Genomic DNA, 14854 nt, shown 5'->3' with positions numbered 1-14854 from the left:
TTTTCCACGTCAATGAGATCATATAAAAATCAATTGAGGTGAATAGTATTAACAAACCTGAAAAACGAAAATAAATAAAAACTCAAAAGAATGCGAAATTAACTTTTAGATGAAACCAAAAAAATACCCCATTGCTGGAAACATTTAATTGGAGAGAAAATTAACAAGGCAATGGATTACGTCTTAGGAAGAATATAGTTCAACTTCAAGGTGTAGAAATATAAAGAATCATCACTAAAGGTTTCCCAAAAAAAAAAAAGAACACAAAGCCATATATATATATACCTCCATACATCAGCTACGTTACCTACATGTTCTCGTCGTGTTCACGAATATCTCCATCACCGTCTTCTCCGGCCGGCCGATGTCATGCCTGCATCAACTGCAAAAAAACCGCTTTCGTTTCCTCAAAAGATTTCCCTTTTTGGTATGTTGCGTGAAAAGAAACCCGAATTTTGGATACCGACCCGTTGACCGGGTTCGGGATTTGGGTTATAACGAGAGGAAAACACGCAAATCAGATTCAAATTCACGTAATTAGATTTGAGATCGGATAATACCTAGTACCAGATAAACAGAAAATATACATTTTTCCCTAGGGTTTAGAGATATTGCAAGCATATTGAAATTTTGGATTTGGGTTCAGATAACCCGAAAACAGATCCAATCCGAGATCGAGTAATAACTCATGAGATCAAAAACGTTCGTGGTTTAAATAATCCGAAAAAAATATCAGATATCCAACCCGTGCCCACCTCTAATTTATGGCATTCGAGTGTTGTTGCAAAACCTAGTAACTTGGAGCTTTGAGGACTATACATATATAGTAAGGTAGTCAGAATGTGTACATACCAGTTTGGAGGAGTTTCTTCCTTTCAAAGTCTTCAAAGCGGCTTCAGCGAAAGCCTGAGCTGCCTCGGCATCAGCTTCCGCTGCCTCGGCTCGTTTTAAAAGACCCTAACTGAAATAACAGATTTTTCCAGAACTTTTAATTTTTATCACCAAACCCCAATTCATTTTTTTTTATAAAAATTTCGTTCGTTATACTCCGCGTCTACCACTGAGGAGATCGAGTGTTGCACCGAGAGTTTACACTCTCACGGTCAAGGAAGATGTCTTGGAGGAGCATACATCAAGGAAGAGTTGTATGCAGCACAGTCGATGGCCACATATAAGGCCACTGATGAGGAGTATCTTGAGAAGACGAACACTGCCACCATCATATGTACAATTTGCATACATGATGTTGCATATACCATTTTTTTAATACAAGAGCTACACACAAATTCCTAAGTGTGAAGAAGGTGGGAGAGTTTTCGATCATGGAGATCGACACGACTACCCATTTCATGGTATGTACACCAGCGGGACAGACTCTCTCGACACAAGGTATTTTGCATTGCATGCCATTGGCTATCTACGAAAGGATGCTAACTGTAGATTTTATTGTTGTACCTATACGTGGTTACGACCTGATAGTGGGAATGGATTGGTTATCCAAGCATCGAGCACAGATTGATTGTCACCAGCGGACTATTTGGTTCACAGAGGAATGTTGGTTTTAATGTTCTACGATGATCTGTGATATGGCATTTGACTTTGTATTGGTTCATTTGGTTTATGAATGCATTACTTTTCTTTTCTATAATTCGCATGATCGTTACATATTGGTATCCTTGAATCATTATAGAATGATTCTAAACTCCCTGATCAGTTATATCATCATGGGAGCGATGATGAACTAAGACCAGAATGAGGGGTGATTGATGATCATGATAATGATCATGTGAATTGGATGTGAATCACAGTTATGGGTACTCATTGAGAACGAGTGACTAGATGAACCACATGAAATTGTCATATAGATATGCCCCAATTATTCACATAAGTCAAAAGGGAGAATGTTAGAAAATAAGATGTTGGATAACCCATAATTTGAACTTTCAAGTCTTAATATTAATTTTAATTCTTTGATACATAAGAACCAATCAAAGGGTATTTTAAAAAAAATATATCTATTTATTTTAATAGAATTAGGGTTTTACACCTTGTAAAAGAAATTTTAAAATTTATTATTTTTTATCTATCAAGAAAAAATATAAAACGCAAAAAACGAGAGAACCTCTTAACAGCCGTAGTCCCTAAAATTATTCCATGTTTTTCTAATCTATATTTTATTGATAGTTTTTATAAATTATATAAAGTCAAATCGTGTTTATTGTTTGAGTTTTTATAAAATCAAATCCATGAAAATATGAAAGTATTTTGCATTTGACACTTTGGCACGAATGCATAAATTAGTTTTTTTACACCACAAGTTGATTGGAATTTGTAAAAAGATGAATCGAAGTGTAATTAAAACCTCATTGAGTTTGTCTTATATTTGTTTCGGTTCGATTATAGTAACTCATTTTATTTCGAATTATCATGGATTTCATTTGATTCGGGTTTTGGTTAGTTTGGACTGCAATTCAAGTACATTGTGCTTACACGAAGAAATGAACCATAGTAATCGACGTAAAAGGATATAGCTAGGGATCAACTATCCATGCATGGTTACACAAGGTCGGATATATTCGATCGAGATATACCAATTTTGGATTTGATTTCGAGCATCGCATCGTCTGTGTTGTGTATGCCCGTGCGTAATCGAGATGTATAACATTAATACCACCGAACGGTCGAATAGGACGATGTATATCATCAATATTTGATAGCATTACCCTTAAGGTGAATTCAGGCTGATTTATATAAATCAATTAGTGTTTCTTGTAACCTTAAAAGAAAACGATAGGTTTAATAATTTGGTCCATTGAAGATCCAAAACATTGAATTCTAAACTCAATTGGATGTCTCCCGTAGTTTTGGTTTAGCTATTTTGAAACATGTTTACTGTAGGGAAGCGAATTCGATTTATGTAAAAACTTTTGTATGATAGGAAAGGCTTATTGAAAAATGTGAAAGTTATATGAAAACTTTCGTATTTAATTTTAATTTATACAACAGCATTGAAATTCAAACGTATTTGAAGCGACTTTTATCATGTATTAATTTTAGTTTTAAGATAATATTAATCTTTACTAACTTTAAAAATATTAATTTATAATTTTTCTGAAGGGTATTTGACAATTTTAATTTTCAGATTATTTAACTAATTAACATTTACAATATTATAGTATTTTTGGGAAATTTCTATAAACATACCAAAATTTGTCTAAATATTCCACATAAATATCTCAAATTCCTAATTGTTAAATAAATAACTTAATTTGATCAATTTATATCAAATAGATACCAAATCTATGATGGTGCTAATGGATGACGACGTCAATAGATATCAGATTATTGTATTTATTTCTGAATTTGAAATTTGGGATCCTTATAAGACACATTAAAACAAATTTTGCTATTTTTTATAGATTTTTTCAAATTTTTATATTCACGGGCTTGATAGAAATTTAGATTTGTCTTGGTAACTGATGGTAGTTCCCTCATTTTCTTTTTTTCCACTATTTGATAGAAATTTAGATTTGTTCAACTCTTTATAACTTTGTTTTCTTCTTTTGACATTTAGATTAATATATTTTCCTTTTAAACGGCGATTCATATCCAATCTTTTAATATCTTTCAGATTATTTTCTCTTTTTATTTTTTCTTATTTCATGTTTTGGTTCATTTTTTCTACAGTCACAGATATATATATATATATAGGTAGACAACTAAACAAAGAAGACAAATAGAAAAGATGAGCAAGTTTGTGGCGACTCTATTGGTTGTACTGGTGTCGCTTGATGCCGCCACTGTATTTGCTTATCCACCTCTCTTTAGAAGATTTAATATCGAACTTAAAAATGGCCTCCAATCTAACAAAGCCATGAAGGTACACTGCCGAGCAAAAGGCGAGGATTTCCCATATCATATTATAGACATTGGCGGCATATATCAACTCAAGTTCACAGTCTATGTAAATACTTTGTACTGGTGCAACATCTGGCAGGTGAGTATACCAATTATCTCTCTTTTGTTTCTTTTCGGTTCGGTCTCGGTTATTTTGGTTCGGTTTTTATTATGGGATTTCAGTTCGGCTATATCGGATCCCGATTCGATTTCGGTTTGATTTTTTCTGGAATCCTTAGTTTTCCGGTGTCAGTAAAACTATGAACGCGTTTTATTGTTATATTTGGGTTTCAATTTGAATTTAGTTTATAAAATATTCATACTAGACTGCATCACATTTTGCTAATTTCTCATATTATTTTTTTATTGGGTTTGAATTATATATTTGAGAAAAACTATATAACTTTTAGGGTATATGTCATGAATAAAAATTCTTTTTTTTTTCCCAAAATTTTTTCGTTTTGATCAAAAGTCATACCAATTAGATGTTCAGATTAGATTGGATTTTATATTATTCGGTTCAGCTCTATACATTCAAAATAAAACTTGGTGGTTTCGAGTAATTTTTTAATGTTAGGATGATATCTTTTTTTTTTTTTCAGGGACCTAATTACCAACACCATGCGAAATTTAATGCGTTCATTGCGGTCGATGAGTTCATAAATGATACATGCGGAGGTCGAAAGCCTAATGTATGCAGGTTTGAAGCGAGAGAGGATGGAGTCTATGCTCGTAACAACGCAAAGGGAGAATCAGAGTATAAGTTCCTTTACAAATGGGACTCTTAGTTCTCGTTCATGTGTATCCCTTAGTAAAGAACTGAATAAATTTAGCAGAAATTAAACCCCATATCATAAAATGCGTTCTAAAAACTATTCTGTGGTTTGATAAATAAAGATATCGTTTTTTTTATAACCGAATATCTTATACCAAGATCCAAAATAATTTCGAGATCGCAGGTCAGCCATATGATTTACAATATATATTCCCCTAAATTTAAGATTCGAACTCGAAAAGGAACAAACGTTTTGCGCCTCCATTTCACTCGTTGAATTAACTAAGTTTGGGTTAATTAACATGCTTAACTTTTAGTCCAAACCTAAAAAATAACTTCAATTATTTTATTTACTCAAAAACAACTTTCTACTTGTTATAAAAAAAAGTACCAAATATTAATTTTGAGTAAAAAATACCATACATTTTATATTATTTTAAAAGAGTGTAAATTATTTCTTATTTAATTGATTGGTATGAAAATGATACATTTTATCATATTTTACTAACTAAAATTGTTTTTATAAAATATATCATGCATTGCGGAGAATGTCAACATAGCTCACTCCGGATGAAATCAAGGCAACAATATTTTCCATGCCAAGGAACAGAACTCCGGGTCCGGATGAGTTCACAGCTGAATTTTACCAAATCAGCTGGGAAGTAATAGGTGAAGAGTTTATAGCAGGCATCTCCCATTTCTTTGATACTAGAAGTTTGCCAAAATCTGTCGATGCAACCACTCTAGTACTGATCCCCAAATTCCAGGGAGGAGAAAAGTTCTCCGACTCCACGCTGATATCTTGTTGTCATCTAAGCTACAAGGTCACTGACTTCATAGAATCAAGTCAATCTGCTTTTATCAAAGACCGTTTAATGTCTGAAAATTGTTTGCTAGCAAACGAACCTCTCAAGGAGTATCACAGGAGGAAAATCTCGAAAAGGGTAGCTGTGACACCCGCATCCCGCTTACGCTTGTGCCACGTGGATAAATAAAATCACGATTGAAAAATTTCGAAATGTAAAATCGCGGGAAGATTAAAACATTCATTTTAATTATAATACAGCGGAAGACATTATAAAATACAGAAATACATTTGTACACGTACTTGAAGATATCAGTATATAGTACGAATGGTGAATTGTATAATACAAGAGTCTAAAGATCACCACTCTTTATTTTAAAAAAATAAAGTATGACAAAATAATTATACATGATCTGGATAGTCCAATTGTCACCGGAACCCACGTCTGCCTCAGTCACTACTGTTGCTCACGACCTGAAACGTTGCGTAACAACGTCCTAAGCTATGTGCTTAGGGAGGAATTCGGGTGTAACCCGAGATTTCTATTTTTATTGAAAACGGCCAAGTTACAGTATAACGATATATGAGTGTGTGTGGTTGGGGGATCAGTTAGTTGGCATGGCATGAGACTTTATTCCGGAGGGTCGGGATAAGGTTGAGCGTGTGAATGTAGCGGGTTTGAGGAGGCATGATTGTGATTGGTTGCCTATGGGTAGAGCTTGGAGCCGATGATACGCGTGATAGTCTTGAGTGATTCGGCTATCACGGGGTTGAGGAAATCCTACGGTTACTCTATAACCGCGCCAACGTTCTACTAGCTATGGAACGGGTTCGGGATTGAGTGATTCTCCCGGCAGAGACTGGCAACACATTTACCCGTGACTCGGGATTGAGCGATTCTCCCGACGAGGTTGTGCAGAAAGACTCTGAAAGACCTGAGCTCGGGTCTGATGAGCTTTTCCGTGGCGGACGGCCGGCGAGAGGTTGTCAGTTGTGTACTGACTTCACTCGACATAGTCGGTGGTGACCTGTAGGAGGCACCTGGCGCTCTGGTATCGAGAGGTGACATCGATATCAGAGGGGGTGGTTGATGTATTATGTTTTATGGAGTAGGGAACTGGATGACGTGTTTTATTGTTTCGGCGGTTGCCGAGGAGAGCGGGGGATGTGCGTTGCACATGGAGAGTCCTTACCCACGGGTGTGATACACACGTGGAGATGATTTGACGATACTGATGTTACTGATAGACCCGATGGGTCGAGCTATGACTGGTATAAGTGTCCTGGACTGGTGCTACCAGATCCGTGCGGTGTCCTATGTGTGCGACGCACATAGAGAGGATTTGACGGTTATATCCGATGACTTGTCATTCGGATTGTGTGTGATTGATAAGGGTGTACTTGCGTGATTGAGTGAACTTTGTTTGATGGCATGCGGTGTGTATATATGTCATACACTTATATTACTTTACTTTTTCTCAGTCTTGTGATGTTTTGTTGTTGACGGTGACTGGATTTTGTATTATATCGGATTCACCGTCTTATGTTGGTGTGTATACTGTACGTGGGTTTGTTAAACATATACTTGTTTTTCCGCTGGGGGGGTAATCAAGTAAAATGTTTTTAAATTCCCTCTATTTTATTATATGGTTGAGCGTCCATGTGGCACAACTCGTGAGCGGGAGGCGGGTTACGGGTGTCACAGCTTGTGGTATCAGAGCAGTTCTTTCCACGGGAAGGAATTGCTTGAAACCCACGGAAACATCGTTTATGATTTCAAACGATTTTTGAAAGGAAATGTTTTAAATGCGTCTATACATGATCCTGAAGTCACCAGAACTGACACTTTCTCTCCCTTGTCTGGAGTATACCGATGCCTTATATAGAGAAATATAGGCTTTGAAGAGTCATTATAATCTAAGTACATAAACTGAGCAATGATCAACTCGGTAACTGCTGGGACAATCTGCAAGTAAAATGCAAGATTAGGATGAAACACTGGGGCTATGAGGAAATAGAATAAAGGCAAAACGAGTATGAAATTTCCATACCGGCATTCCCAGATAAACTATGCTCACGGACTGAGCAAATACTCGACATTGTGGGTGCTCATGCCCACCCCTAATTTATTCGACTTCGGTCTAAGATCACACACCCGAACACATCAAATCATAGTCGAACTAAGAAAAAAAGTATATATATGTGTTTTCCCTATCTTAATCTTACGATCTACCCTGAACTGATTCGCCTTTTTTTTTTTTTTTTTATGTTTTGATCAATGAAGTTCAACGTGATAATGCAAGTGATCTTCTCGTCGGCTGCAACAGTGGGGATAATAGCGGCATTCTTGTTGGACTGTACTCACAGCTACGGACATGCTTCAGTTAGGAGAGACAGTGGAAGACATTGGTGGGCGAAGTTCAGAGGTTTCCACACCGATTCTCGAACCGAAGAGTTCTACGCTTTACCCTTCCGTCTCAACAGATTCTTCCCTTCTTTCTAAAACCCCAAACCCTAATCCATTCCGAAACCCTAAACACGTCAACCTGCATGGTAATAACCCTATACCCTAAACTCTAAACCATTCCGAGTCCCTAAAATCGTTTACCTGCATGGTAACTTTGTACCCTAAACTCTAGACCGTTCTGAAACCTGAACTCGTTTTTCCGCGTAGTAAACAGACTGTCACATCAGATTCTTGATGTTATTACATGTTTATCTGCAGAAGAGATTGGTTCAGCCTGTATGTATCATCAGCTTTCACGCTTCGGGTTTTGGTTTCTTATCTGTTGTGTTTGCCCTGCTTATCAGAATCTGTAATAATCGGTGAGGATTCGGGTTTGTAGTGTCGGAAAATGCAAACCATTTCACATTTTAAGTGAAGTTGATGGCATAAAATAGGTTACATGCATGTATACACCCACATTTGTAAGTATCTTTTCATTCAAATTGCCACATGAGTAGCCCTATGTCTTTGAAAATATAGGCCTAAGACTGTAAGTCTGTAACCACAAAGTGTTCCAGAGAGACTAGGCAAGCAGATATCTTACCTCGTCGGGTGATCCTGCGGAAACAGTGCTTGCCATTTCCATCACCTAAACCCGGATGGAGCTGGCGAAGTGCCTCCTTCAGGTAACCCCATGGCTCTAAGTCGAGCACTCATATCCTTGTCCTAAATCAGCACATGTCCCATTACTACAAAACAAGGCAATACCAACAAAAAAAAGGGTACTTGTTCGGGGAATGATGTCGAAGGTTTACCTTTTTGTGATACCGTTTCTCTGTTTTGTCAGCTATCTTGTCTGCAATGCCATAGTCGATAGCATCTTGTGCTTGGAGATACTTAGGTCGCTTGATGTCCTCGTAGATCTCCTCCTTGGATTTCCCGGTTCCCTGTGCTAATAGATCCACGTAGTAATCCGTATTTGAATCAAGTTCCTTAGCCTGAGACAAGATTCTCATCGTTTCAAGATACAATAAAGAAAAATAAAACAAGGGCGATGGATAAAATGGTAACAGAATGTGGATATAAACCTTTATCCACATGTCTATGGCAGCTCCTGCTGATCTGTTCACTTTAGGCAGATATAATTTCGCTGCACCACAAAAAATCATTGAAATTTGGAAACATCACATATGGTGTTAATGGGAATAAGAACGAGAACCAGATGAAGAATCAAATAACTTTCTTTTTTATACGTAGATGAAGATGGTGACAAAAAGATCTGACAGAACTGTTCCACCATCGTTGAAGCTAAATAGAAGTTATCAAGAGACGAGTTTTGCAGAAGTTAAGGCCAGATTGATGAAACCAAAGTGAAGCATAAGATAACAAATATTAGAACCAAATGAACGAGCTTAGATAGCTTCTTAGCAACGGGAATCTGTAACTAATGACGGGTGAGTTTCAAAAGAAGACCAGTACAGTTTGTAAGCTCGAATCATGAAAGAAGAGAACCATACTCGATGAATGTGGTAGTACTGAACGCTTCCCTTTGTTCCCAAGAGACAGAAGCATTGCCGCTTGACCATAAGCCATGCCACAATTGATGGTATAAACATCTGGTTTGACGTACTTTTAGACAAAAAAAAGCAAACAATGAAGAGATCAGGACAGAGGCAGGTTGAAGGGAAATTCGTTTACATATGGTATACCAAAACATAATCAAGTGAGATAATTAGCAAAAAGAATGTTTCGGCCCGACACGAGAACCATATGATATTATCCCAAAAGGTAAGCAAATATACTATACAAGTTAGTGATGTCACTTACACACATAGCGTCAGCTATGGCAAAAGCCTCAGTCTCTGATCCAACAGTCTCCATCTTCTCATTCTACAAGGCATTTGCAAAGGCCAAAACTTTAGACACATTGTTTAGAGTAAAAGAGCAGGAAGGAAGAATCATACCAGAAAACTACAACAGAAGTCATGTTACTGACCTGTGTCCCCGATGAGTTTATATAGAGAAATATAGGCTTTGAAGAGTCATTATAATCTAAGTACATAAACTGAGCAATGATCAACTCGGTAACTGCTGGGACAATCTGCAAGTAAAATGCAAGATTAGGATGAAACACTGGGGCTATGAGGAAATAGAATAAAGGCAAAACGAGTATGAAATTTCCATACCGGCATTCCCAGATAAACTATGCTCACGGACTGAGCAAATACTCGACATTGTGGGTGCTCATGCCCACCCCTAATTTATTCGACTTCGGTCTAAGATCACACACCCGAACACATCAAATCATAGTCGAACTAAGAAAAAAAGTATATATATGTGTTTTCCCTATCTTAATCTTACGATCTACCCTGAACTGATTCGCCTTTTTTTTTTTTTTTTTATGTTTTGATCAATGAAGTTCAACGTGATAATGCAAGTGATCTTCTCGTCGGCTGCAACAGTGGGGATAATAGCGGCATTCTTGTTGGACTGTACTCACAGCTACGGACATGCTTCAGTTAGGAGAGACAGTGGAAGACATTGGTGGGCGAAGTTCAGAGGTTTCCACACCGATTCTCGAACCGAAGAGTTCTACGCTTTACCCTTCCGTCTCAACAGATTCTTCCCTTCTTTCTAAAACCCCAAACCCTAATCCATTCCGAAACCCTAAACACGTCAACCTGCATGGTAATAACCCTATACCCTAAACTCTAAACCATTCCGAGTCCCTAAAATCGTTTACCTGCATGGTAACTTTGTACCCTAAACTCTAGACCGTTCTGAAACCTGAACTCGTTTTTCCGCGTAGTAAACAGACTGTCACATCAGATTCTTGATGTTATTACATGTTTATCTGCAGAAGAGATTGGTTCAGCCTGTATGTATCATCAGCTTTCACGCTTCGGGTTTTGGTTTCTTATCTGTTGTGTTTGCCCTGCTTATCAGAATCTGTAATAATCGGTGAGGATTCGGGTTTGTAGTGTCGGAAAATGCAAACCATTTCACATTTTAAGTGAAGTTGATGGCATAAAATAGGTTACATGCATGTATACACCCACATTTGTAAGTATCTTTTCATTCAAATTGCCACATGAGTAGCCCTATGTCTTTGAAAATATAGGCCTAAGACTGTAAGTCTGTAACCACAAAGTGTTCCAGAGAGACTAGGCAAGCAGATATCTTACCTCGTCGGGTGATCCTGCGGAAACAGTGCTTGCCATTTCCATCACCTAAACCCGGATGGAGCTGGCGAAGTGCCTCCTTCAGGTAACCCCATGGCTCTAAGTCGAGCACTCATATCCTTGTCCTAAATCAGCACATGTCCCATTACTACAAAACAAGGCAATACCAACAAAAAAAAGGGTACTTGTTCGGGGAATGATGTCGAAGGTTTACCTTTTTGTGATACCGTTTCTCTGTTTTGTCAGCTATCTTGTCTGCAATGCCATAGTCGATAGCATCTTGTGCTTGGAGATACTTAGGTCGCTTGATGTCCTCGTAGATCTCCTCCTTGGATTTCCCGGTTCCCTGTGCTAATAGATCCACGTAGTAATCCGTATTTGAATCAAGTTCCTTAGCCTGAGACAAGATTCTCATCGTTTCAAGATACAATAAAGAAAAATAAAACAAGGGCGATGGATAAAATGGTAACAGAATGTGGATATAAACCTTTATCCACATGTCTATGGCAGCTCCTGCTGATCTGTTCACTTTAGGCAGATATAATTTCGCTGCACCACAAAAAATCATTGAAATTTGGAAACATCACATATGGTGTTAATGGGAATAAGAACGAGAACCAGATGAAGAATCAAATAACTTTCTTTTTTATACGTAGATGAAGATGGTGACAAAAAGATCTGACAGAACTGTTCCACCATCGTTGAAGCTAAATAGAAGTTATCAAGAGACGAGTTTTGCAGAAGTTAAGGCCAGATTGATGAAACCAAAGTGAAGCATAAGATAACAAATATTAGAACCAAATGAACGAGCTTAGATAGCTTCTTAGCAACGGGAATCTGTAACTAATGACGGGTGAGTTTCAAAAGAAGACCAGTACAGTTTGTAAGCTCGAATCATGAAAGAAGAGAACCATACTCGATGAATGTGGTAGTACTGAACGCTTCCCTTTGTTCCCAAGAGACAGAAGCATTGCCGCTTGACCATAAGCCATGCCACAATTGATGGTATAAACATCTGGTTTGACGTACTTTTAGACAAAAAAAAGCAAACAATGAAGAGATCAGGACAGAGGCAGGTTGAAGGGAAATTCGTTTACATATGGTATACCAAAACATAATCAAGTGAGATAATTAGCAAAAAGAATGTTTCGGCCCGACACGAGAACCATATGATATTATCCCAAAAGGTAAGCAAATATACTATACAAGTTAGTGATGTCACTTACACACATAGCGTCAGCTATGGCAAAAGCCTCAGTCTCTGATCCAACAGTCTCCATCTTCTCATTCTACAAGGCATTTGCAAAGGCCAAAACTTTAGACACATTGTTTAGAGTAAAAGAGCAGGAAGGAAGAATCATACCAGAAAACTACAACAGAAGTCATGTTACTGACCTGTGTCCCCGATGAGTTTATATAGAGAAATATAGGCTTTGAAGAGTCATTATAATCTAAGTACATAAACTGAGCAATGATCAACTCGGTAACTGCTGGGACAATCTGCAAGTAAAATGCAAGATTAGGATGAAACACTGGGGCTATGAGGAAATAGAATAAAGGCAAAACGAGTATGAAATTTCCATACCGGCATTCCCAGATAAACTATGCGACCATCCAAGAGTAAAGAGGGTAAATCTGGAGGAGCACCAGGTCCCTTTCCTCTGCCTCGGCCTCCGCCTCCACCTCCGCCTCTGTACATGCGGACACTCATGCTGTATCTTTCAGGACCAGTCACAGCTGACATACTCCATGCCCCTCCATTGTCCAAATAATTTCTTTTAGCCGAGATGCTTTCCTGTTTAACAAACATCAGTATGTCAGGATAGGTACCAGTTCGGGAAACAACTATGTTCCCCTACTACATGTTCTCAGACACCGGGATAACACATGATCGGAAACAAGAGGTTATAAAGATATAACCTCTGTAACCCTTGATGCCTGCCTGTTCACAAGGCCGTCGTCTCTCATGAACATGTCCATTTGAGATGGAGTTAGACCATACAATTGCTTAGGCACGTTCTTGAAGTTCTCCATTACTATAAAAGACAAGAAGAAAGATGGTAGTTCAGAGCATTGAATCTGCCAAAACGATTGTGATTTCCAACCGTTGGTTATTCCATTTACTTTCTTATGCACAAATGTTCAATCTCAGGCAAGAACTGCAAAGATCAAGTACGTAACTTAGAAAAGATGAAGCCTTTCATCAGCTAAATTTTGTCTCACTAAAACTAACTCCTTTAATCAGAATATTAGAGGAGGCAACAACCAACATGAATGGTGCAACACAAGCCTATGACAACAGAAACCAGACAGACAGACAGACAGACTTTCAACACTTCATAACAAAAACCAAAAAAGAAAAAAAAAGTGTCCAAACAAACCCAGAATTGCTCCAAGTAATCATCTCTAGAATACTGACACCAAATTAATGAAGAACTAAACTTTGTGATTGTGTTGAACAAGATGGGCAGTGTCCTGGATCCCTGGTTACAGCAAAATGCACCACAGAATCTTGTCAATTCGATCAATTGTGCGTTAGAAAAATTCAGGATTTATTGGTTGAATCAAGAACACGAGAACCAAGTTTAAAAATCATTTAGATGAATTCACATGAAACATTCTAAGCTACTTCGTGTTACGCTAATTATTAGAATCCAGAGGAACCAAGACATAACTCAGCAAAACACTTCTGTAACCTGGTAATAAAATTCACAACAACAAAAAAATCACAAAAGGGACAAAAAGATTCGAGGCCCAGAATCAGAAAAAGCGGAAACAACAAACAGAAAGCAGAGAAACCAGAAGAAATTAGAGAGAGAGAGAGAGAGAGAGAGAAGGCAATACATCCGTCTTTGAGATTTTCTTCCCGAAACTGTTTCGGGATATGATCGAAGTTCGAAGTTTGAGCGGAGACAAAACAGTGACATCTTCTTGTACTTCGATGGATGTTAGAGCGAGGCATCTGTAAGACGAAGAGCTTGGAGCCCGACAAAAACGATGATTTGGGAAAAACAGAAGTCGAGCTGAGAGCTTCATGGTTGAGCTGTGGAGTAAGAGAAGAGACCAGAGACGTCGCCATTTGTGACGTAGCGAAGGAAGATGAAGAAGAAGATTGAACGATGATGAATTTGGGGAATTTTCCGAGGCGAAATTAGGGATTTCATGCAATTCTTTTTTTTTCGGCATGAAATGAGAGCCGTGGAATCATACCGAACCGGGATCGGTTTGGGGTATGAGTTGAATCATGAACCGGACCGGGATTATTGAGGAAATGGCAAGACTAAGAAATTGAACCAACCGAGTCGAACATAATAACATACACTAAATATAACCAAATTTTATTCCGATTTTTTTTCGGCAACATTCTTATCGAAATGAATGGATTGAAACCGAATCAATTCAGAATTATGGTGTCAATTTTGGTCTAAGATCTGAAATCCAACTCGATCCATCCCAAAAATAACTGGTTTTGGATAGAGATATTTAGATCTAAAATTTTTTGTACTTTCAGGCCGGGTTTATATCGAGTTTCGGATCGATCTAAAAATCCGATTTTTTTAAAAAGTAATAAAAAATTTGAAGAATAAATTTAGCGAGCCAGACAGACGTGAACTCAAATCCGAAAACTATAAAATCGAATTTTAGATTTGGTTATTCAGATCAAAAAATAATCGGATCTATACGAGTCCTAATCCGAAATCCTCAGGTCGAATATGGAGTTCGGACTGACCCGATTGACACCTTAGTTT

The 14854-nt window shown here is 37.8% G+C and overlaps 3 protein-coding genes and 1 long non-coding RNA gene across 4 annotated transcripts; 1 reads left to right on the top strand and 3 right to left on the bottom strand.

Annotated features, from left to right (window-relative positions):
• Positions 1-110: 110 nt before the first annotated feature.
• LOC104815225 lies at positions 111-943 on the bottom strand. Its single transcript, XR_772052.1, has 2 exons — positions 853-943; positions 111-382 (listed from the first exon to the last, which is right to left on the bottom strand). It is a non-coding gene; the product is annotated as an uncharacterized LOC104815225 (long non-coding RNA).
• A 2802-nt stretch (positions 944-3745) lies between these two features.
• On the top strand, positions 3746-4796 carry LOC104815224. The gene is made up of 2 exons (XM_010543544.2): positions 3746-3997; positions 4500-4796. Exons 1-2 carry the CDS (start codon positions 3746-3748, stop codon positions 4683-4685), a joined length of 438 nt encoding a protein of 145 aa, XP_010541846.1. The 3' UTR covers positions 4686-4796.
• Positions 4797-8323: 3527 nt separating this feature from the next.
• Positions 8324-11144, bottom strand: LOC104815404 (ATP-dependent Clp protease proteolytic subunit-related protein 1, chloroplastic-like). Its single transcript, XM_010543789.1, has 8 exons — positions 11109-11144; positions 10110-10139; positions 9920-10024; positions 9751-9813; positions 9441-9552; positions 9012-9073; positions 8739-8921; positions 8324-8649 (listed from the first exon to the last, which is right to left on the bottom strand). Exons 1-8 carry the CDS (start codon positions 11142-11144, stop codon positions 8569-8571), a joined length of 672 nt encoding a protein of 223 aa, XP_010542091.1. The 3' UTR covers positions 8324-8568.
• LOC104815223 (ATP-dependent Clp protease proteolytic subunit-related protein 1, chloroplastic-like) lies at positions 10905-14252 on the bottom strand. The gene is made up of 9 exons (XM_010543543.2): positions 13950-14252; positions 13026-13141; positions 12691-12900; positions 12501-12605; positions 12332-12394; positions 12022-12133; positions 11593-11654; positions 11320-11502; positions 10905-11230 (listed from the first exon to the last, which is right to left on the bottom strand). Exons 1-9 carry the CDS (start codon positions 14182-14184, stop codon positions 11150-11152), a joined length of 1167 nt encoding a protein of 388 aa, XP_010541845.1. The 5' UTR covers positions 14185-14252; the 3' UTR covers positions 10905-11149.
• Positions 14253-14854: the final 602 nt, after the last annotated feature.

The sequence above is a fragment of the Tarenaya hassleriana genome, unplaced genomic scaffold, assembly GCF_000463585.1.
Source record: "Tarenaya hassleriana unplaced genomic scaffold, ASM46358v1 Cleome23, whole genome shotgun sequence".
Lineage (NCBI taxonomy): Eukaryota > Viridiplantae > Streptophyta > Magnoliopsida > Brassicales > Cleomaceae > Tarenaya > Tarenaya hassleriana.
This window is presented reverse-complemented; position numbering and strand designations above follow the sequence as displayed.

Bases quoted from the DNA above. Each gene is read 5' to 3' on its own strand.
- LOC104815404 (XM_010543789.1), bottom strand. From the start codon at position 11,144: ATGGCAAGCACTGTTTCCGCAGGATCACCCGACGAG. The intron at 10,140-11,108 runs GTAAGATATCTG...GTATTTGCTCAG, and splicing joins CCGCAGGATCACCCGACGAG to TCCGTGAGCATAGTTTATCT. The intron at 8,650-8,738 runs GTAAACCTTCGA...GTGCTGATTTAG, and splicing joins AGAAACGGTATCACAAAAAG to GACAAGGATATGAGTGCTCG.
- LOC104815224 (XM_010543544.2), top strand. From the start codon at position 3,746: ATGAGCAAGTTTGTGGCGACTCTATTGGTTGTACTGGTGTCGCTTGAT. The intron at 3,998-4,499 runs GTGAGTATACCA...TTTTTTTTTCAG, and splicing joins ACTGGTGCAACATCTGGCAG to GGACCTAATTACCAACACCA.
- LOC104815223 (XM_010543543.2), bottom strand. From the start codon at position 14,184: ATGGCGACGTCTCTGGTCTCTTCTCTTACTCCACAGCTCAACCATGAA. The intron at 13,142-13,949 runs GTATTGCCTTCT...TGTCTTTTATAG, and splicing joins AGAAAATCTCAAAGACGGAT to TAATGGAGAACTTCAAGAAC. The intron at 12,901-13,025 runs GTTATATCTTTA...TTTGTTAAACAG, and splicing joins AGGCATCAAGGGTTACAGAG to GAAAGCATCTCGGCTAAAAG.